At 38.0% G+C, this 25,437-nt stretch overlaps 1 protein-coding gene across 1 annotated transcript; it reads left to right on the forward strand.

Moving 5' to 3' along the window:
* The first annotated feature begins 397 nt into the window (after positions 1-397).
* LOC137295012 (homeobox protein unc-42-like) lies at positions 398-21,776 on the forward strand. The gene is made up of 4 exons (XM_067826262.1): positions 398-536; positions 7,613-7,902; positions 20,809-21,132; positions 21,666-21,776. Exons 1-4 carry the CDS (start codon positions 398-400, stop codon positions 21,774-21,776), a joined length of 864 nt encoding a protein of 287 aa, XP_067682363.1.
* The last annotated feature ends 3,661 nt before the right edge of the window (positions 21,777-25,437 follow it).

Raw genomic sequence — 25,437 nt, forward strand, 5'->3', positions numbered from 1 at the left:
CGTGTTGTGACAGTTGGTAATATCACGGGACCCAATTTTCAGGCTGTAATTAAGGTCCATTTACGGCCCTAACATTCCTTTATTGATTCTACGGTTACATCTCGCACAGAAAAGGAGCTTTGGGAATTCCAGATTCACAACCGAACACCGCGGTACCGCCCACATTGTTAGCAAACCATAGGAGCCTAAAACCAACCAATCAAAAGCGAGAACGGCTCATGGTCGCGTGCGACGAATCATTGGCACTATTGTTGAATTCTGATTGGTTGTGAGCGTGCGGCATTTCGGCGCACGACAAGAGGCGGTATAAATGTACGTGAAAGTAAATTACATTAGTCAGTTTAATTTTTTCACAGATCCCCCCTTCAGCTGAACAGGTCTGAAATATCGGAGGAAAATGTCGGCCTTAACAGAAGAGCAAAGAGTCCCTACCTCGGACGACCGCGACAAGAGAAAGTGTGACGATTTCACCAGTCTGTACTCTATGGACGCCGCCGCTGCAGTAACCACTCCCCGGTCTCTCCCCGACCCCACAGGTAGGTCCCACAATAAACAAATCACTTTTGTTGCTCTATCCGTGTTAATTTCTCAAACAAAAAATTACAGCTGGGCGCGATGAAAATCGGATTTTAATAATTGGCTTAGCTATTGTGAGCGTCCGACCTAATCGAATAGATTGAATGTTATCAAATACCTGGCTTCGGAGAAACGCTTAATGAATGTAACATAATATACTTGTTTAAGTAATTTCATTTTACACTAGTGACGATACAATTTCAAAGTGATATTTAATTATTGATGAAAATCACACACAATTTCTATCTCCTCTGGTATTTTTACGTGCAACTTGTGGAAGAAGGCGAACCAATAATTTCTGTCTTCCGAATACGGACATATTTCTATACGAGGTAATATTCAAATTTATTTTTTCTCTTGCAAAATTCTCTAAATTTATACCATTATTCGATTCGAGTTGTCGACAGCTTTGAAATGTCATTGTATTAGTTTCAATTTCAAGTTTCATCGTAAATCGTTGAGTATTTTTTATGAAATGTTTCGCGACACATTAGGAATTGGTTTTAACATTTGGATGCAAAACAGCTGCCGTGCAGAGACTGTGAAAACTGCGTGGAAATTAACCGTTATATTTCGCTTTGATGACCTGAACTCTATTTATCCGAGAAACGACATACGGGAACTAGGTATGTTGATGTTTGGCATACACACACTGTCGGATTTAAAGCGTCATGCTGTAATGTTTAAATATGTTTAAATGTTGCATTTGGTATTGTCGCTTTCATTTTCAGTTGTATTCATTTACACGTGAATAGGCCATGATATTTGGAACCGTTGTACTGACTGATAACATGTCAAGTGTTTATTTTGTTCCCTGAACTTCATAAAACAATCAAGTCCAGGGCGTTTGTATTGATGGCGTCAATTACATCGTCCGAAGGCCTAACACTGCTCGATAGTTCTCATGCAGCATGACTGAAATACTATTTTATAATCACTACTGATTGTGTGTTATAGGTCTGTATATGTCATAAAACAACATGCTGATTCCGCGGGGCTCGTTGATTACATTTCATGTAGTCCGCATCTTATAGTCTCGTTAGGAAATTTTATGATGAACACGATCATTGTTTACATTTATTTTAAGAAAAGCTGTCTTATTTATAAGAGCATTCAAATGTATTCAAAATTATACCTTATGGAGAAGCATTTATATATTTTTGACATCCACCACATAGAAATAATTGGAAAATAACACACCATTTGACGCATATTTCGGTTCCAATAGAACAAATATTTTCGTTTAGTTGCAAATTTCCGTTTATTTCCTTTAGAGCGTATATGAAGATATATTTCTTTCTGAAGTTCACACTGAGTTATATTTCTTGTAATAAGTTGCTGTAAATCTGTTAAATCTGTTCGTACATGTTTACATATTTAGTGTCCTAAAGTATTCAATAAATATTTATGAAGATGTCAGTAACTTTAATTGTTTTCGTTTTTAATTATTACTTTTTATTATCATCATCAAGATGGCAACAACAGAAGATGTTGCGTCCTTAATATGAACAGTGTTGACATGAATTTCGGTGTTTTATTCTTACAGACGATGTTTTGGTACACAGTCGAGACACATTTTAAGCAACTGAAAGAACAAACTAGATGAAATCTTTTTGAAACCTCTTCCTTTATGTATAATTCAAACTACCACTTAAAGATCTCACTATTGTGTTCTCCAAAGACACGTCTTCCACTGTTTCTGCTTTATCAATGTCTTAAACTTAACATAATGTTGAGCACTTTATCGGACGAGTATGGCTGGTGTACATGAATATCAAGAACCGTATGAAAATGGACAGACAATTTCAAATAAGTCAGAACCTTAATAAGATATTATCTGTTTGGATCATAAATTCTCAGATATTCAGTGGTGTTAAAAGAAGAAAATTCCAAACGTACTCGGACACAATGGAAACCTTTCATCAACTGTTTTCATCTGGCGCACTAAATGACCCAAGCATACATTCCAGATGTGATTGTTTATCACGGCATGTATACATGTCAGTGACACAACGATACGAAAATACATAAAATCCTCCTTGTAAATTCCACTACCAGTCATCCAGGTATTATCACGCCCTTTCTAATTAACAATGATGTTGGGAGTGCGACAGTCGTGTAAAGTCGCCCGTCGGTGGGAAGGCCTCTTTACCGCAAGCTAACAAACAAAACGGTTGCGCGTGCTGCTCAAGGTTCGCACGCGTTCGTGTAAGCTGAGAGGGGATAAGGAGTGTGTGGGTGGGGATGGGAGGGGAGGGGGGACCCCTAGGGGTGTGACACACGTCGAGAGAGTGATGTTAGCGGAAATGACTCTATCACTTTTGTATTGTTGTATGTTTCTGAAGTGTTGACAAGTAAAACTAGTTAGTTTCAAGTGCTCTTTGCTGAGATTTTCGAGTGCTGGATATTGTCTAAGAAATTATGTAAGATGCATCTGTTTGCACGTCAGTGTGTGACTGCGTGACAATATTACGGCAATGATATAACGTGTCGCCTTATATATTATTAAATCTAAGGTGTTGAACTATTCCTGGTGTGTTGCCCTATATTATCAGAATTATTCTTGCTTAAAGTTATTATCACAAGAAACAGCCACGGCACATGTTTGCACCATTGTCAGTACAAATGATACAAGGTGTAATCTATTTCTTCATATCATATTATGCATTGATTTCTATATTGTACTTTCACCTTAATGCAAACCAAATACATGGAACAAAAAATTAGCAATAAATCAGGAATAAGTCTTTACAGTTTAGCTTAAAACGGAAAAGAATACTCTTGTGTATGCTATTCTGTTTTCATATCCAAATGGAGTTGAATTTAAATATTCACTGCGCAAACGTTTAGCACATATAATACAAACGTGTGTATTACGTATTCGGGTGAAATACTTTGGAGTTTAGAAACAAACATTTCTTCGATACTGACATGTCTGTAAACATTACAAATTCAAATATTGTTTTTGTTTTCATAATTATTCCTTCTTTCCTTCAAGTCAAACACACTGTGTATTTTATGCATTAGAATTTAACGTAGAGCTTAAATGTAAAGCTAAGACTAATTACATTTAATCAAAGAAATTTTGCTCACATATATTTCCATTATGTTTCGTATGAAATTATATCTTTGCTCGGCAGAAAATCGACAGAAACGGCACAACAACAAACATTTGGAGTTCAAATATTGTTCAAGATATCAGTTACGGAAAATGTGTGAATTGTTAACACAGCCTTCGGTACCTTGTCTGTTAAATTCGGATACGATATGGACTAAAATAATGTTTCATTTTAAAATAAATGAAAAAAATGGAAACATATTTTACTGATCAAAGGCATATTGATGATCAGAGAATTTTATAAAGAAAAAAAATAAATTGTTCCATACAATATCACAACTTCCCGAGAACGGATTTTTCAAACTTTGTGGTTCCCCGATTTCATTATTATTTAAGCCTTAGATTTCAATAGTGGTTGGGAGTTAAATCGAAGCTGCTTTTCAAATATAATATCATTACGTTATTCATGTTGGAAGTTCATGTAAAACATGAATATTATGCCATCAATGTTTATATGTTTTTGAACTTTTTGTCAGCATGTTACCGATCCATTTTCGAATAATAAGATCATAATGTAATATATTACCCGACAACTAGAAATGATAATAAAGCGAAAAAGACTTCTCCGTTGTAACAAATATTCTTGCTGATAGATGAGTCCATTATACGAGTCCGATGATATCGAATGGTTCCAAAATATCAGTATAGATAAAGATGCAAAGACGTTGTAGGTTAGATTATTATAAGGATTTCAAGGATTTGCAGGGAAACATACAAATGTTAATGCTATCACGGCGTTACCAGTTCCTGTAGGAAACATTGCGAAGGCGAAAGGACAAAACAGAGTCAACCCTGTCTTTATTGATATGAATGTTATTAAATAGAAATACATCAAAGCACATGAGTAACTATATATGTACTAATCCTGACATGTTTCCGAATATTCCATGAGAGGCCACACATAAATCTCTCTTGGCTGGACCGTGGACAGTAATTAGTCGTAAGCACATGAAAACTGTCACAAATATCGCGGGCGACAAATGAGACAGATTTGATTACGGGTATTCAGTATTTGGCCTTTGTTGTGGTCATTTAGCGCTATGTGTCCGTGATGTTCGATCAGTAACAAGGTCCTGTCCCCATCTGTCACTGGGGACAACTCGATACTGTAGCGTCGGGTAGGAAGCTTGGGGGTCGAGGTCAGAGCTCGGGGGTCGGGGATCTGTGCTCAGACAACTGAGGGCACGTTGACAGAAAACCTTGTATTAAAGCGAGATGTATCATGTTTCAAATTACTTTGGAAGTTCATTTGTACATACGTTTATCTAAAGTAAACGTGGGTAATTCAAGTCCAAATATTTTTAGGTCCCACTGCATATATTTTCATCCCATCCTCATTTATGATATTTCTAGTTCATAGATACTTTACTTCCATGAATTTTGTCTATACCACGTTGTCAGTAATTGTTAAGAATTGTGAACATGATTAATGAGCCCAAAAGCACTACCGCTCTAGAATAACTATAAAAACGGAAAATTGTGATAATGATTATGGCTGAAAAGGATCTGTTTTTGATATTTGACCGATTCAATTATATTGATAACTTTTATGCGGAAAACAGTTAGCAATATGACGATATAAATTATCGAAATGAATTTAACTATGTGAACAATTCATTGTGAATAATATTCAGATCTACAAGCTATTTCATAAACTTGCAAATTCAACCATATTTGAATACTTTTAAAGTTTAAATTAAGAAAAAATGTATAATTTACTACAAGCGTTTAGTCGGTATATATTGTTCATTTTATCAGTATATATCATAAATACATCAACAGATATGTTATTTTATTTTTTTGTTTTGTTTTATGAAGGATTATAATGATGAAATAAGTGTTTGTCATGAAGTAACGGAGACCTGACTTGATCACAGCACGTCAGCTGATATAAAGATCGTGATATTTTATCGTTAATACCTATCTATGCGTGAAGAGTACACAGGCTGGATCCAAATGCTTGGTATCATATACATGTGACTTAAAACCTACGCGTTATTCTATAATTTCCACAATGGTATATAGTACACCTTTTTGACATTTGTTAAACACATTTTTAAATTAATATGAACATTCTGGGCAGGTTTCGACGGCAATATTCTTTGGTACGTGTAACTAATGCATACATATAGACATATTCTGACAGATTTTCTAAATAATTGTTGAAGTTCATGAAATAGAACACAACTATTTGGTCAGGTTACAGTAAACATATTTGAGACAAAGCAGGCGTGTATTTCATGTATTACTTGTTCTTTCTATGGGTGAATGAGGGCTCCAGCAATGTTCTAACGGCATTTCAAAGTATGAACTTTCCGTGATTTCCTTGGCGTTGAGAACTGTATTTGTAAGATGTCAGTGCGTACGTGACTTGGGAGACACGATCACCGAATGGATTTCTTCAGGATGTTGATCAGCTCGACACAAATGTTTACGAGATGCCAAATCACTTGATGTCTCGCACGGAAAACAGAATATGGTAGTCTACCACGTAGCCTTTTCACAAATGTTTCGAGAACAAAACCTGGTTAAGTTGAACTTGTGATGTAGTGTAGTACGCTGTATATAATTAGATTACGTTGTCTGTAGCGGATCTTTATCAATATGCAAATCCTGTTTAGACAGATTCCGTTGTATAAAGTAGGGTTGGAGGAGCAGCTCCAGTAACTAAAATAGCTCTTCGCCCTGTGGTACTTACTGTTTCACTACACATAGTGAAATGGATTTCGTTTCTAATGTTTGTTGTTTTTTATTTCCATTTTTATTTCTAGTCTACAACGTGTATAGTACAATTACATGCATCCATTCACTCATATACACACATGTACATACATATACACAGGAACATACGTGCATGTACTATGATAAATACCTTTCTCTTCAACTGAAGTGGATTTACACGCAGGAAGTCTTGATTTGGCGTTATTCTGCTATATACTCATGAAAACGAATAAGGGAAAACATGAAAGTACAAGTATTCCTATATTTATTGCCATAATTTCAACTACAGTGCAATGCATACTTTGTGGCGAAAGCTGCAAAGGAATAAAGGAACAGATGTACTTTCATGTGTTCCCTTTTTCGTTTCCAGGAGTATATGTACGATATCTCAATGCGTTATGGCAACTTAAAAATCCAATCGTTTGTTATAGCATCATAACAAGTATTCGGAAACAAAGACACACGTAAGTAGAAAAGCTTTATATTAGATCTGTATGAAGCAGCGTTCTGCGTCAAACTTTAGTTCTTTGAGGCTAACGTCAAGTGAGTCTCACTGAATTCTAACCTCGAGGCTAGTCAGCACTGCTATATTTAGATATGTTATTCGTTATTCGTCAGTAGTACAGAACCGACAGTTCTCTTTTCCAGTAGTGGTGGATGGTTTGGTTTTCAAGACAGTAATCTATTTATTGTTATACATTACTTCATGTCCAATGTCTTTAACCATTTGGCAGGATTTGTTTGAATGTGATTTTCTATAATCGATCAAACCATTTGAATAAATCTTTAAAATATTTACTGAAAGTAGTGTTCATCGTAAATTCCGACTGTATCATAATTGTGTACGTATTTCTGAATTAATGTCAGTGATAGCACCAAGTGCCCTGATCCACGGGTGACAACCGTCACAAACACATGCAAATACAAATCAGCTGTTCACCTAACCACACCAAACTTGGTAAAAGTACAAGTCACAACAGGGGAATCCATCCCGAGTCTTCTGTTTCCACTTCTGTGAAAACCGTGACAAAAACTGCAGATATCACTAGAATGTTTTCGTTTAGTGTGAATGTTATGATCGCGATTAAGAATCCCCCACAACATTGACGTCAATATTAGTCATATGTAAGTGAGTGAATTCGTATGGTTTAGCCGCTATCCGTATACCTATCAGCAAACCATTGCCAATGAACGCAGGCCATTATTCGCTTTCAGGGCAGGAGGGTGCCTTCAAGAAGCTCAAACCAGAAAGCAGCTCGCCCGGCATCTCGCCTCTCTCCTCGTCATCCACGGGGTCAGGGCCATCAGGGGGGCATAACCCATCTGCAGCCACGTGCCCAACTCCAGCGAGACGACGTCACCGAACGACCTTCACCCAGGAGCAGCTAAGGGAGCTTGAAACGGCCTTCTCCAAAAGTCACTACCCTGATATATATTGCCGAGAAGAACTGGCGAGAATCACCAAACTAAATGAGGCAAGAATTCAGGTAAGCGTACAAATATTTTGCGTATTATTATGTGAATACCTTATCTTTAAATATGCTTCACATGATCAACCATTGCTTGATACATTTTACAATTTCAGTTGAAAGCGGCTTGCTGCTATTGAACTGAAAGTTTTATTAAACTGGTTGAGCTCCGAAACAGTAAACGGGGTATCAGAACTCACGGTGTTATGTTTCCTGCGTCCTTTAACGATCGTGGATTTGAATAGGGGATTAGTGCTTACCAGTGATTCATGCTTACGGATTTCACAAAAGAGATGAAGAACTAAGACAACGTTCCTCGAAGACACCAAGTATATATACTGAAATACGGTTAACCCACAACAAAGTAAAGTCACACAGTTACGCTACAGCATCTGTATTAAAAGCAGGCTGTCACTAAAATATGATAACGAAGTGTTTTGAAAAGTAGCTGGAATAAGTAGACCAATTACCCTAAACATACTGGACGATGTTGTACTTGTTTTGTTCAGAATGTGGGTCTATCAGTACTGTTTGTTTGTTTGTTTATAACTACGAAGTCGGCTATATTAGAGCTGTATGGCGGCGTTTTGTAAATACCCAGACAATATAATTTAGTGAAAGCAACATTTTGGGTACAGGCCTTTACGTTAGACTACAGAGTGATGCTCTGTACGGAAGCGAGAAAAACGTGTCATTTTCACAAACATAGTGTTCTGAATTAAAATCCATAGTTTTCCTCTACACCGAGAATTTCTTGATCAAAAACTAATATAGATCACAGTAGGTGTTCGGGGAAGGATGCGAAATAAAAACTCAGGAACATAATGCACAAATCAAATAAGTGATCAGCATTGGACTAAGTTCATTCTTAATAAGTGCCGGGTAGTCATTAGCGAGTTTGGGGGTTGGCTTCCTCATGTTTACCATATAACTATTTTTGGAAGCGTTACCAAGAGTTGAAATTCATGGCGACATAAAACACAAAAACAACGCCCGTAACAGCATGTGTATTAAACGAAACAGACGCACTAACAGAATAGTGACAGCATTGCCTTCTTATTAAATATATATATATGCAGAATGTTTGTGCATGTTCATGTATGCGGCTTGTTCTCACTATCCCACATATTACTGTAAATACGGCATGGCGTTGAGACATTACACATACACCAATAAATATCGAATGTTCTTGTGCATTATTCAGACATAGATTTCGTGCACTTAGCCTATCACTGAGACGTCATACTGTATGTAGTGGCGACATTTTACTTTCATTTATGAACACACGAGAAGAAACAAATAAATATAATAATTATATTAGACACGTGAAAACTAAATCTTTTGTCAAACAAAATATCTATGTTAATTGTTTTAGAAGAATGATATTGGAAAAATCGCCCATGAGAGACTATGTGTAACATTCATCCAATATGATGCCTATGTACAATTTGTCAAACATAACATATATTTAACATTCGTCAAACATGTTTATGGAAAAATTGTCAAAAATAATTATGTAACATTCTTCAATGATAATATTGTAAATTCATCAAACAATGTTGATGTAAACTTCGGCAACAGGATGGTAATGAATAATTTCTTAAACATTATGTTCTGTGCAATTCTGTCCATTATGTTCTGTGCGAACACTCGTGCGTGCGTGCGTGCGTGCGTGCGTGCGTGCTTGTGTTTTGGCTTGTTCCTTTTGGTTTTGTTGTTGTTTTTCTGGGGTTTTTTTGTGTGTCCCGTAATCTTCTAAGATTTTTTTTACTTTACACCTTTGTGACACCGTATCAAATGTCACATTTAAATCAAGTCATTTAGAAAACGTTATTCAATTCACCAGTAACTGGATTCATGTCCGGAAAATAAGGCGAACCTATTTTCATAGGATGTGTGTATAAATAAATAGTTAGTACTTAATCCCAAAGAACTTAGTCCAAAGACTGGGACACATTTGCAGGATCATCCATGTTAACCGCAAGTGCAGTACCAAGTCACTCCGACTCGGCAGCGCCGTACCAAAAGACTTTCTGTGTATCATCACCATCCTGCTTTCTCCACAAACCCGGATTTATTTCAGTGAATTGCCCGAAGCGGCTTCTTAATATTCCTCTATATTAAACACCAGTAATGTATCCTGAGTTTTCGATGGCAGTCATTAATGGCACTTAAGCCTCGTATATTAACAATAATGTAATCATCAACGACCTCTTCTGGTACGTTGCACTGTTTTTATTACCAGCTACCCACCTAGTTCTACCTTGGGGGGTTTCTCTTAACGAGGGTTTATTCTATTGTAGTGGATTCCGATACTTTCTCGGCCCATATCTGTCCTTCGTTGTGTTGGGTACCTGATACGGTACCGTAATCCCCATTTCCTAAACCTAAATCCGACGCCATTTTCTTGAAAGGTTAATACGGATTGCAGGAATTAAACTTGAGATTCCGTGCCAATCTTGCTCCTTCTTGTAATGCATTTGAGTTTTTTTTCTTCTCTGGTTGAGGTGTCCAGTACGACAAATGGGGGTTTCATTTCGGGTTGTTTCTATTTGACTACAAGAACGAAATACATGTACTTTCGGAAATTTTATGTAGAGCCCCACAAAGCACATGCTACAGATCTTTTTATTTTTTAGACGTGAAACATAATATATTCACGTATTCCACTGATGGTGCGTTTATTACAACGAACCATATATTTTCAGATATAGACCCGTAATTCCTGATGACCACGTTATGAGCATGGTTTTTTTTTCAAATGTACAGTTTTAATTCCTTGAAATTCTGAACATTCTCAGAAATGGGGTATAACTTCCAGCTAATAGTAATACACAAAAAGAAATGATTTTCATTTTCACACAGCTGAGTGTTGCGTGGAGCGTGGTGGTTTAAAAGTGCATTCACGGTGATGCAGTAGCGAATGTATGCTAACATTAGCTGTTTTGAAACAGGAGATAAGGACGTGAATAACTGACTCATGATTTGTGTGATTTGGTGTGTTGGTGTGCTACTACAATTGTCGTTCTACGCTCTTCCACGAATGGAATGTCGTTCTATGTGATACTATGAGTGGCGTTCTACGTGTTTCCACGAGTGTCCTTCTGTATACTGTTATGGGTATTTTTCGGTATTCTACTAGAGCGTCTTTCTATATACAACTCTGAATGTCATTCTACAAGCAACTGAGAGGGTCGTTCTCCATGATATTGTGGGTGGCGTAACAAGACAGAAGCGGCAATGGTATGGAGTATGGAGTACATGTAATCAGATATAAGTAATTTTAGATGGCATTGCTACATTTAGGAATAGCCAATGTCTTTTTTTTGTTTTGTTTTTTGGGGGGTTTTGAGGTTTTTTGTTTGTTTTTGTTTTGTTTTGTTTGTTTGTTTTTTGTTTTTGTTTTTTGGGGGGTGTTATTGTTGGGGTTTTTTGTTTTTGTTTTGTTTTGTTTTTTGTTTGTTTTTTTTGTTTTGTTTTTGTTGTTGTTGGGGTTTTTTGTTTTGTTTTTTTTGGGGGGGTGCTTTGTTTTGTTTTGTTTTGGGGTTTTTTTCTTTGGTGTATTTTGTTTTGAAGTTTTTTGTGCATAAATCGATCTTAAAATCGAGACAATAACAATAATTTTAAATACATAAAATATGCATCAATCATAGTGTTCATTAAAGAACAGAATATGTAAGTATATATGTTTTAGAACAGCGTAAACAAGCAACACTGTTAAATAACACTGTTACAAAAATGCCTACTGAAGTTTTGTGCTCGTAAAAAAATCGTCATCTTTTTCAACTCTTAACGTCACCATTAAAGTAAAATTTCGTCAAAGAAGTCAAAATGTGTAATTAATTTGTTTTTGTCTCAGTGGAACAAGGACACACCGTGATGGACTATTTTCGCTCAGACGCGGCAGATCAGGATCGTAATCCTCAGTCTTTTGCTTAAGTCTATTACAAAATCCATCCCACATTGGAGAAACGAGATACACCTGGTGCTTCCGCGGTGTACAGTTTCATGAGATTTGAAAAAGAGGTATATAGTTAGCGACAGGTGCCATTAAAAGTGGTCGGAGAATTTGAAACTTCGTCGTGTTAGCCAAGTCTGAGGATTTGAAATGTCAAAAGTTTTTGCGCTGTTTTGGCATGGTGATGCTATAATCGCTCTAATGGGGTCTTCGGAGGAATATTGATGGTGACAGATGCCGCGACTTTTCGAAAATCTTATTTACAAATCTGTATTTTTTATTCCGCAGTTTCAGTCCTTGATCCTAGAAGCAGACAGAAGCGGAGTTTGACTTCTAGTAATAAAATTAGACTATAGAATCCCCCCTCTCTTTCTCTTGTCCAAACGCTATGGGTAGCGGTAGTTGTACTGACCCCACTTAATTTAAGATATTCTTCCGACTTTGGGTTATAAATTCGATTACTGTTCAAGGCTTTGACTGCTCGCGCTGTTTTACTGTAGAAGCGATTGGTTACGAGATTGTCAATAAATTTGAACACGTTGTTAGATTAAAAAACATCAGTAGATCATCATTTGATTTGTAAGGCAATGAGTGATGGTCGTTGTGATCATGCCGCATCGAGGCAGTTGCTAAAACATCTTATGTTAACATGTTTATTTACACAGATCTTCTTAAAACAGATAACGTACAAATATATAATTGAGATTCAACATGTCCATAAAACTGAAGACACTATAACGCTTGAACTATATGTACGATGTAACGTTTTGTGTTATCATTTACGTGTTTAATACTTGAGAAGCATATCACTTTTGTCAAATAATTTTTAAACTTCTTTGAGTAGCATTTTAAAAGTTGGGAAGTGCAATAACGACAAAATGGATAACGTATAATATGAAGGAAGTTCTTATCCTTGAAATTTGTAATAGATTTGAAACGTTCTTAAACTATAACGATCTTATAAACCAAACTTGTTTCCTTGTACAATCTAGAACAGAAATGCAAAAGTACTGTTTTCTTTTCAGTATATCATAATCTACAGTGTATACAACGATTATTTTTAAAATTTACCTTTAAAGAATTGCTATAAATGGTTCGAATTCTTCCAGTATTTCAACGCTGACGCTTCCAAATGCAAAAATTGACACATTATATCTGAGATAAAAGTCATGACAGAAGGGAAGGCATCATCCCTGCCGTCTATCACATTTCTCCAAGAGGCATCCCCATCAATTAGAGCCGATGAAGAGAGTCCCGTTTCATAGCGTATCCCCTCGCGGTACCCCCTGCCGGGCGTTGCAAGCCTAACTGTACGGCAGATGGGGAGATGGTAAGGAGGAGAGAAGTCATGTGTGAGAGCCATTGTCTTAAACACATCTTCCAGGCTGGTGCAGAATAGCTGTAAGGTGTGCCGCTTTAAGTATGGTCCCTACACATCGAGCTACTAATTACAAGGGAGGCCTAACATCCGACTGAACCGCCAAGGTGGACAGTCTGTCGGCTCCATTAATGGTGCCAAGGTGACAGACCGCTGTCTTTGGTCTCTTTGACCGGACTTGACCGTTGTCTGCTTGTGGAATCAATCCCGGTTTTCTTGTTCAATGTTTGGTTCACTGAATGAAAATGTTAAAACTCTTCACATCTATTGCATGCAAATAGTTTCGGCAGATGAAACTATGTAGTTGTCAGAGGAAAAAAATCCAACAAATCAGTATTTGCTCAGTTCGAAAAAATATGCTATTTGTCCAAAATAACTTAAGGTTTAGGGTCTTATGGTATAAGGTGGATCGGTTAGTATTTGTTTCACTTTTTCATATTGTTATTTACTTCTAATGTTCCTAATCATCGCATCTAAGAAATCTGACGAAATGGTTGAATTGATGTTTAAACTGAAAGCTCTGTGTAACATTTACCGTAGAGGAGAGAAGACAATACTCAGGATTATTCTATTATTTATCGAGGCCAGTTAATGGTAAGGATGAAACTATGTCTTAAATATATAGATTAAATATCAGTATGAATTACATTCTGATAGTGATAAACTATGGTAATTTTATGAGACATGAAGCAGGAAATTCAAAACTGAGATGGAAGTTTTTAATCAAACATTTAACAAAAATATGAAAGAAACCATTGCAGAACTTTCTTTGCATCGCCATGAACCATTGTATATTAGCTTGAGATGCAAAAAATATATTATTAATTGTTTTACTGTTTGAAATGTAGATCGCTATATATTTGAAATTGTGAAGTGTCGGTAGTTGAAAATCATTTCAGTTAGAGACTACGGTAATTCAAGGTTTTTAAATGAAGTATACTTACTTGTTTAACTTTAGTTAATGTTTACGGTGACATGTCAGCAAGTCAATATTCAACTGAAAATCCGTTTGTAGCATTTTAAGACTGTAACGATTGCTGTCATGCTCTTTAGTAAATGATCACTTCATATTTTTAGGAGAAATAGTACATTAAACTACATGCAATGCAAACGGCCTTCGAACAGAGAAATATAACGGTTATTAAAGTGGCATGATAATTTAATGACGCATTAGAAAGGGTCAAGACGCTATATACATGGTCAAGTGCAAAAGTCTTGTCCTTAATGAGAATTTAAACGCCGACAAGATCAAAGAAATGTCCAGTCACTTGAACGAAGAAAATGAACCGTTAACAAGACACACAACTGTAAACAAATATCGCCCCATTGCTACAAATTAATTAAGCTTCGGACACATGGCATATGCCATGGTGTTCAGGCGCCATATTTGCGACTACACTATTTGCGCCTATTATCTACCAGCCCAGCGATTAACACCAGAGACTGATTTCTTGAGGAACCCCTTTTAATCACTTTCCACGGTAGGGTGGATAAGGAATTAAAGTAGCACTGGGACCAGTGTAGTTAATAGTGAGAGGTGTTTGGGGAGACTCGTTATCGTCAATTAAAAGTCATCGTGGGTTGGCTGTTTCTTGCCGGATCCGAGTGCAAGCCATTGAGGTCCTTCGGTGTCCTTGGATGAAAGGGCGAACCTGGTGGGAATTCACGGGCTCTCCTTCTTGCTGAGCATCCGTCTGTTGTCCTGGTAAACTTAGAGAAAAAGATTAACGATAACAACAAGGTGTAATTACTGCTGAGATGATTGGTAAAAAGTGTGTGAAGTTGGAGATGCAAGGAGATGGCCTCTGGCCATATTTGTTCATGAAAAAAAGCGCTCGAACAATTTCGATTGTTTTGCATGACGGGTTTTTGACACTTTTAGTCCTGAGAGGACTACTGGTTTCGGGTTACAGATGGCCTTTAATAGTTCTCTAGCTTATGGGTGGATGTCGTGGTTTTAGCATGTCCGACACTCGAAAATGAACCCCGTAGAACAACTGTCGAAAAATTTCATTTGTTATCCTCAAACTTCACAAATACTGTAGTCCCTGGTGCGCATGATGTTAAATGAAGACAATCTAATAAGAGAATTTTCAGAATTGAACTGTTTGTGTGATGGAGAGGTCACTAATACCGATATTTGGTTTCCCATGATTTGGAACTGATGTTTTCGTATTTTATAAATTAGGCTAATCTGATAAGCGCATTTTCAGTTTGTTTTTCTTGTTAAGCAAATTTAATGTAATTCGATTATTTCATAACACTAAGCAAACAATACTTTTGTTCTCAGAAATCGATGAATATGTTCAATCTTAGTAGCGTTTTCGGGTTTTTTCTTTTAGATGTGTAGGTTGTCATTTTTCAGACTGAAATAATTTTAGGTGTATAAAACAACCGTAGGCTGTCGATAGTCTTGAAGATATTCAAAACACGTAACGTATAGGCTAGTGGAGAAAGCATTAGCTAGTCGCGCCGTAGTCTGGGTTCAATTCCTCTTAAGTTACGAGTCCCACCATAAAAAAGTTTGTAAAAGCGACGTGAATCCATTTCACCTACTCCAATTCATTATGAGAATGTGTCTAGAAATTGAAAGATTGTAATGTTATGCCTTCTTCAGTTGAAATATATTGTCTTTACTTTCAAAGAAATGCTTCTGAAATTACTGCAACTCAAAGTTATGCTGTAACGTATAAATGTGTTCTACTCGGTTTTAGAAAATATTGGGTTTTGAGTGGTTTTGTTACAAAAAAATACTTATATGGCATAACCTGTATGAGTAATCCTGTACTGCCAAAACTTCAATACTGGCAAATATATTGTACAATCATATGACAATAGATTTTATGATACACCAGGATTTCGGATGAAGAATATATTGCATAAAACAATCAACTCTGAAAAATCGAAAGATTTGAGGTAAAAAGTAAAATACTTTAGAAAGCAGTTTTGAGTATTCCTGAGCTTTGATAAATGCAAATCTGTTTGTGTAGGAGTATTGTCATTATGTTGTCTGTATATTATTAGTCACGTTAGATTTTTTAGTCGTTCAAACATCCGTTTAAACAACCACATTAATTCTTTTATGTTCTGGAACTATATTTTCAAGCCTGTGGTCTTGCGGCAATTAGTCTATATTCATGGAACATTCACTTAGATAATAAACAGTTTCAACAACTTAACAAGTGGCTCCTCTGAAACATAACGAAAACGGAAACGAACCAAATTTAGAAACGAAATTTTATATTTATATTTTTACCATGCCCGAAACTAGTTAAAACTTCGCTAGTACAGTGTACAATAAATCGAAATAAATAAACCCAACTACTTAACTCACGACTCTGTAATTTAAAGCAAACTGTTAGTACTTTAAAATTCAATTTTGAATTTAAATTCAGGGTTTAAAACCAGCGCAGTATCGCTTCCTGCATACCGGAATTTCTCCCGACGACCCTATTACTTTAAACTTATTCAAAATTGACGCGTAACATTTTTTTGCCCCCTGGAAAATTGTGAGTTCCTGAGCGCCCTGAGCAAGTCCTTGGTCGAAATGCGAAAGAAATGAGCAAGTTGTTTTTTGGAGTTTATCGATCGAAACGTATTTTTCGATGTCTTTTTTTAATTCAAGCTGGACCAAAAAGCATCGACGAAATCATTACCAACACGTCATATGAAGTGAAAGAATAGCGTTATAAAACACGCTACAAATTGAACTTAAATTCAGAATCGTTTGAGGATTTAGTTTCTGAAAGAATCAAATTCGATTTCTTCCTGACATATTCTTCGATATCTTTAAGCACACCGAGAGTTAATACTTTAATGTTTCTTTGTTATAAAAACGGAATTCTTGTGCGCGATGTTTCATGTAAAAAACGAGCACGAAACGTCAAACAATTTTCGGTTTAATGGAAAGTCCACAATTATGTCTTATTTCATCTCCTGCATTTAACAAGAAATGTCGAAAACTAACCTCCTAGGAAAAAAATTCTTTTTTTTCTCATTGGAAATAAGTGTGATTGTTTGTTTTATTTAAAAAGACAACGGAGACATTGTTGAAGTTGTTTGTGGAATACAAAATTGGTGTGGTTTTAGTTTTAGGAAATAAACTTTTTAAGAGTTAAAATAACCTACATACACATGTTTTTGGAATAAAACATTAAAAGTACATTTAATCACATTTTGGTGCTCTTTCTATGTATATCATCATTGTTTGTATACTTGTTTCAAAATGATGATTTACAACAGAATATTATACGATTCCTTTCACATGACTACGGGTGCAGTTCCGATAGCAGATTACTCCCTAACAGCCAGTTATAAATTATACATGACCGACAGAAAGTGGTATCGTCGCCGAGTGTCGTTTTGTATGGGCGTGGTTAGACAGGTTAAACGCAGTGTACAACGGAAGATGACTCTTGAATCTTAACGCTAAATAATATTAGTTGTGTCCATTTTATGAAATTATCTTATTTTATTCCCTTTCTTGATAGAGGTTGATCTAGTACATCTGTGAGAACCCACAATGATTTTCCCAAAATAAATCCGTAATGATTTTCCCAAATCAGTCGCCACAAATACAGCATAGATAGCCATCTGGCTGTGAACAAGGTATATAAGCGCTTGTCTGGCTTCCTACATGTGACTGCTAACCTATAGTGTCGGGGGGCAGATTTGCCATCATCAAACGAGACGAATATAATATAAATCAGCATCATTTTTCGGCTGTGGGGTCGAAGGATCAATAGTCCCCGTATCCATGATAAATCTTATTTATCTTTTATGTCGTCTACCACACGAGACTAAAACAATTTACACCGATCCGACCCTAACAATTCGCCAAAATTAATTCCATAACAAGCGCGGTAGGTGCAGTCAATTGCAAAATGTTTAAATGAGTTTGTGAGCATTTAGATTCTAACGAAGTTGGCATCGCCTCTATGTGATAGTATTTGGCAATCCTGATGCTTTGGGGGAAGTAGAAATTGGATTTCGCAAATGACGAACACTTGCTCTTCTCGTACGACTCTGGTCGATGGAGGGGGAATTTTGCACACAGAACGTCGAAGCAGTGCCACGATCTTCAAAGACTTTTCCATTAGCGACTTTGTCAATTTTCATTACGCCCGAGGTTCTCAGGAGACGGCGAAGGCGATGAGAGGAATACATTATGACTTCAGCTTCCACCGCGATGAGCCACCACCCCTCGCCATGGTACTTCTAATTCAATGCGAGTGTTGTGCTTCATAAAGCTTGCAAATTTCTGTCTTCGGGCGACTGTGTGTCCAATTCTCCGATGACACAACACGCGAGACCTGGTTGCGCCCCTGCCTTCAACATCTCCTCTGCACGCGGGCCAAGTCCCAAGCCGTCTGCTCGAGATCCACAACTATCGTCTGCTTGCCTCTTGAAGTCGAGATGGATTGCTGTTTTGGCGGGGAATGGCTCAAATGGCCTCGCTGTTTACTTAATGGCCACATATCGATCAGTGTATAGGAATGTGAAAGTAGGACCATAAACATCTGCTTAGATTAATTAATATCAAATAAATTACAACCGGTATGAACCGCACGTCTGTACGGCAGTTAATATTTGGCACGTGCTCACACGTGGAGCGTGTCCCGAGGTCTATCGACCGGCTTGTGGGCAGGTGTACATTGGTCATAGTTATCGCTCATAATAGAGCTATTTACAAAGGACGTTAATTGAAAAGCTGAATAGACACCCAAATGACTAGGAAACATCAATTTCGAACATAATTTGATTACTAAGACATTTCAAGATTTCCAAAGAGCTGAAAAGAGGCGACTTCCACGAAATGGCGTGGATGAGGCGAGAGGAATCTCTCATGCAATAGTCCATTATTCGTAGACGGCGAGCTTCCCGAGGAGGGCTGTGTCTGTTCACAGATCACGCTACGTCCTCTGACCCAAGGAGCGAACTAACCCACCCTTCTGACCGGGGCAGTCTCGCGTGGAGTAGCGGCAACTCCACAATAATGCAAATCAATACCGAGGACTTTAACCAAGTTGTCTGAAACTGCTAGCTTGTGGAATCAATGGACCCCCCTCTGACATCCCAAGCCTGAATCATAGCCGCTCCAAGTCGTATTAGCAACACTTCTGCTGCTGTTTGTGGTGTTTGGAGCACGGCGTTAGCCCTTTGGACTTCTGACCAGAAGCGTGAATTGTTTGCCGTCAGAGTGTAGCCGCCCCAAGATACTTGCCGCTGGTCAAAACACGTGGTCTGTTCATCAGCATCGCCACGATGGGTGTGTGAGGAGCATTCTAAATTCCCCCAAACGAAATACATTTTTCTTGATTGCTGTGTCCATTAACAGATCATAGATTTGATGTTGTTGGTGTTTAATATAAAAGGCGATTCATCTTACGGCTGCTCATATTGATTTTGTCTTTACATCCACTAGACATCAAAACACGACAGTCACACTTTTTGCAACAGCCATATTCGCAGAGCTTTGAAGGCTCAGTGATGTTTTCCTGCGAAATATAGACATAATTATTATGACACGTGAAATATTCAGAGGATGTCACTTGAAATTATATCAACTACACTGCGATGCATATGGTCATTTCAACACCATTAGTGTTCTCATTTGCTTTCTTGGAGTTTGTCTTGTACTGTCAGTTGTTTGGGACTGTCATTGCTGCTAGATCCCAGCAATGTGTCTGCATGAAAAACAATCTGGACTGGACCATCCATTGATTGCAATCATGCGTACCGATCAGGGTACGCGCATATGATACAATGACATGTATTAACCAGGTCAGTGAGCCTGATCACCCGATCCCGTTACTCACCTCTTACCACAGGCATGGTTTGCAGACTGGTATCTAAAGTCAAAGGTTAAGAGTTTGTGTGCTCTAATTCATTCACCAACGTGTCTCTTTGCGACGATAGACGCGTAAAGGTTCGAGTAGAATAGGCCTTCAGCAGCCCATAAAAGGCGACTATGCGTGTCATTACAAGCGATTAACGGGATCGGTTGGTCAGGCTTGCTGACTTGCTTGTCACATGTCATCGGTTCCCGCTTACGCAGATCGATACTCATGCTGTTGATCACTGTATTGTCTGGTCCAGACTCGATTCACTATTATTTACAGACCGCCGCTATACAGCGGGAATTGCCGAGTGCGGCTTAAACCTAAACTCACTCACTCTTAGACCTTGCGACGATATAGGCCCTAATACCACCAACAACAGTTATCAGGCTCCGAAGTTAGCCATTATTCACTTTCATCAGTTTAGATCTTAGTCGTGAATTACGGTCAGGTTTCGTTGTTGGAGTAACGCACACACCCATATTTTGTGTCTTTGGTTGTCTTCTTTCATTTGCTGCTTCGCATCGAGAGCATGTCCTCCAAAATTAAGACTTCTATTTATATGACCAATGACACAATATGGGAGTGATGGGAAATATTCTTGTGACTTTATTGAGGTACATTAAATATCACATTGCTATGAATCATCCACTTTGAGTTTACTTTCAACGGGATATTGGTTTAAATGGTGTACAGCAGATGTGCTGGACCTGTCAATGTTCTCCATTAAAACGCTACTTGCTTTTCAGGTGTGGTTCCAGAACCGGCGTGCTAAATACCGCAAACAGGAAAAACAGCTAGCCAAGTCACTGTCTCCAGTCATACCCACATGCAACGGCATGATGCGGAACATCTACCCCACCAACAGCCGGCCCTACGCCTATCCCAGCCCCGCCAATGTGAACATGAACACCATGACTCGCTACCCTCAGATGAACTCCGGCTACTCGCCAGCAATGGCGCAGTTCTCCTCGATGGGATCTATGCCAAGTTCCAACATGGCATCCATGACTATGCCACGACAGGTGCAGCAGTTCCCCATGGCCTCGGACTACAACCTCGTCAGCCAGATGGTAAGCACCAAAGACTTCATCGACTACCCGTGTACAGATTCTCCCATTCAAATGGACCAGTGGTTTTCAAGTATTTCATGTACGATGCGTCCCTCTGAGAAACACCTCCTCGCGGTTGATCCTTGATGATCGGAGTGCACGTGTGTGTGTGTGTGTGCGTGCGAGTGTGTGCGCATGTGTGTCTGTGTGTGTGTGTGTGTGTGTGTGTACTTTTGCCACAGCTCTATGTAAAGAATTCAGATTAATGTTACATATTGAAAAAAAACCCTCTTCATATCGATGTATACAGTTGCTTTCTTTGTTGCTGAATTAATGTTGTGAATTAATTTTAGGAAAAATACTCAAAACAAGTTAAAGAACACTTGACGTTTCCATGTGGCTGTAGTTCTCCTTGATAGTGTTGTCTTCCGTTGTATATAATGGTGTGTGAATAGAAACTCAATATTGGTCATGAAGAGAAGAATATATTTGGTACGGGTACAATAACATCGTATGTGAAGATGTATGTTCATGACGTCCACTTCTTGTTTCAGGAAAACCCAGAAGAGGATTGGTACAACAAAAGTCTGACAGCTCTGCGCATGAACAACACACATCCGGGTGCCCTGTCTAACTCTGTGCTACAGTACCAAGCCCAAGTCTAGTTAGCGGCCATCTTGAATTCCCACAGACAATCATAACTAACGTTGGTGTTTGTGTACCACGTGCCAAATACAGTCCAGTCTTGGATAGTGCTGTTTGGGTATACCCTTGTCCCACAACAACCGATACAATCTTCCAGACATAATCATTCAGAATGTAATGCACACCATGACGCTTTCGTTTGGGAGAGGATTTCGTAAAAAGTATCAATATATTCATCCTCGATACAACAGGGTATCAGTACCTTGTTCTGTTCTGATCAATACCCCTGGAACCATACGTCAACGAAGCTTCGGCTCAGATATAGCGTCACCATCCCAATCTATTGTACCACGGACGTAGCAATTTCTGCCGTTCAATCTAACATAATTGGACGGCTGTTTCTAACGTCAAGGCATTTGAGTAGGGTAAATATGTGATAACAGCGAATGGGTCCAGGGAATGTTTTTACGAAGAAATAGAGACACAATATGTCGGGTTCTCGAACAAGTATTATACTATGTTGTTCCATGTGTAAAAGTCAAACCGTGACCTTTATATTGACCGTGTTCCGATACCAATGCAAGACCCTTCTACTGTATCCGCCAGTTGTTAATAGTGCAGCGTTGTGAATGAGCGCATGATAACACTATACCTAGTCCTAAAATGTTCTCCATCTCTCTCTGTCCAGCGACTTAAGCGATGATGACATATTCCATATTCTTACTTCCTCCATACTTCAAACAATTATGCGATTCATAAGGTCCAAAGAAAGCAAGTAAAATGTTATATCTGAACACTCACAACTGGCATACCTCGTCTCCATTTCATCAAGCTGTCAAATTTCAAAATGTAAATATATTTTTTTCAATCCAAAAAGTAAATTCAGTGGTGCAACCTGCCATGCAAAAGGCCCGAGTTCGATTCCCAACACTGTTGCAATATTTGGACCCCATTCTGTCAGTCAGTTAAATTATTCAGGGGGCAGAACTTCAAGTGCTCGATAGCATTAAACGTCCAATACCACTTATTAGCGTTCGAATCCCAAACTCATAGAAGTGATCTTTGGCATGTCTTCACCACCTCTTTGCTGGTTGGTAACACCAAGATCGAGGAACGTTCCCGATTTTGGACCTGTTGGCCCCTCTCTCTCAATATGTAGCTGAAATGTTAATGAAAGTCTTGACAACTCACTTTGAACTGACCCATTACACGTTATTGTGGGATGAGCCATTAGTTTTGTATATTGAAGATGTATCTGTAATTCAGTCACTGACATTTCATGTCAAATATACCACTCAGTATTTACAGAAATACGTACATGTTGAAATGCTACATATCTCCTCTTCAAACCGGAGTGCTATTCACCAACCATATGTACACATGGATATTGCTAAATTATAAGTATACTATTTATTTGTTATTTATATTTATCTGTTTGCATTGTGATTAAATAGTTTATTTCGTAATATATGAACGACATATTGATGATTGTACATAGAAATGTTCTGAACACCCTTTTACGGATAAAGATCCAAACGCATCTTTTTGCGTAACTATCCCTTTTTAGTACCTCTGACACTTATACTACGATTAAAATATTTCACCTGCATGAACAAGATATTACATATTGAAGTCCATTTCCTTTTCAGAAAACAAATGACCAGAATACACAATTATACGAGAAAACCACTTTATTTGAATACATGTATATTCAACTTAATATATTACAATATACCTATTCTGCTTAAAAATAACCGCCAGCGTGGCGCTTGTTCTTCACACTAAAGCCTCTATGACAGATAGGGCTGATGTTTCCATGTATATACCCACAAGATGTTCTCCATGCTAGTCGGTGTTCCTGTCTCCGTAAATACATGTCGTGCATCCCGTCTCATTATGTTATATGTTCAAGTCTTTCAATGTTCACATAGTTTCTACATTGTAGACGACCAGTACGGTTCTAGTTTTCAAATGACCACTTTCTCAATAAAATGAGGAAACCTACTACTGATTTCCTTTTTCCTTTCGTTGTGATTCTCTCGTGAAAGTAATATATCAGAACGTTGGTGCCATCTGAGAGTCCACATCACAAAATGTTGCCGGAAATTTGAATCCATCTTGCAACGAAGATGTGGGACTGAGGGTGTAGTGAGTGCATGTAGTTTTGCACCGCACTCAGCAATATTCAAGCTATATGACGGCGGTTTGTAAATAATCGAGGCTGGATCAGATAATCCAGTGATCAATGGCATGAGTATCGATCAGCGCTACTGGGAACCGATGACATGTGTCAAGCAAGTCAGCGAGCCTGACCATCCGATCCCAATAGTCGCCTCTTACAACAAGCGTAGTCGTCATTTGTGGCAAGCATGGGTTGCTGAAGATCTATTCTACCCCAGATCTTCACAGGCAACTGAGGATGCAATAGAGACATGCAAGCGAAATCTGAGTTTACAACAGTAACTAAAAGACGTAAAGATGACCTTTACAATCCTTATTAACAGCTATATTTCATTTAAAATTCCGATACCGAGCACTATATCATCCAAGTGCCCCGTGAAAGGTGAGGTTTAGCGGCAAGTACAAGATCACTGAACTTGCCTAGCGCTGTGTTCGTGCGGGCGGGCGTTGATGGTGCTGGGGAGGATCGGTTGCGTGGAATGTGTGTGTGCGTATGTGCACTCTGGTCAAAAGCGCTATGCACTTGACCACGGAAGGGGTCTTCGTCTTACTACTGGGCATTTAGGAGATAAACATAAGAAATCAGAGGTATATAACGAAATTATAATAGCTTTAAATACAAAATTTAGAGCTATTATAATTTTATCTCCATTCTACCATTACCGTGTTATTCAGATTTTAAACAAATACTTAACGTGTTGGAAAATCAGAGGCATATAACGTGATTATATACCTCTGGATGACTTTGATTAACCAATCACAATCCAGTATTTATTGAAGTCATGGTAGAATAGGTAGTTATTGTTTGTGACCTTTGCACGGAAAGCTCCAGGTACATGAATATATTGTTAAAGGTTACGTAGACAATCCATTCATTGTTTCCTCACATAATTGTACCGGTAACACAATGAAAACGTAACTTACATGCAAATGGCACACAGTTGACTGAATGCAGCTGTACTGCAGACGGCGTGCAGGCTGAAAGTCAATTTTGAAAACAAACTGATTGATTCATTCTTACCCTGCATACAGGAGGTCTTTGAAAAGACACGGTCTCAATGTCGCCGTGATTGCAAAGCAACAATTTCGCTATATGCAGCATTTAACATACTTTTACATTTTTTATGTAATTTACTGTACTTTGGCGGCAACGTGTTCACGTTCTTAATGTTACCAGACAGGTGCAGCCTAATCAGTATTACTCTGTGCATCTGTAAACCATGAAGATGGCACTGGTTAATTCTCAATGCCATAGCGTGTATTGCGGTTCTCTCTATATATGTTATCGATCATTAACAAAAACAATGCTAATGCATGTTATTGTGAATAACACGACGTTTCTGGTGAAGGAGCAAGCATACATCCCGAAACGTCGTGCAATTCACAACAATGTACTTGACATCCATTAATCTTGATTGTTTATGCATTCTACTTAATGTCCTTGGGAGATTTGTTATCTATCATGGTTTGTAAGTATCACAAATGTTCACAAAATACAAT

This window comes from Haliotis asinina, chromosome 8 (assembly GCF_037392515.1).
Source record: "Haliotis asinina isolate JCU_RB_2024 chromosome 8, JCU_Hal_asi_v2, whole genome shotgun sequence".
NCBI classification, from domain to species: domain Eukaryota; kingdom Metazoa; phylum Mollusca; class Gastropoda; order Lepetellida; family Haliotidae; genus Haliotis; species Haliotis asinina.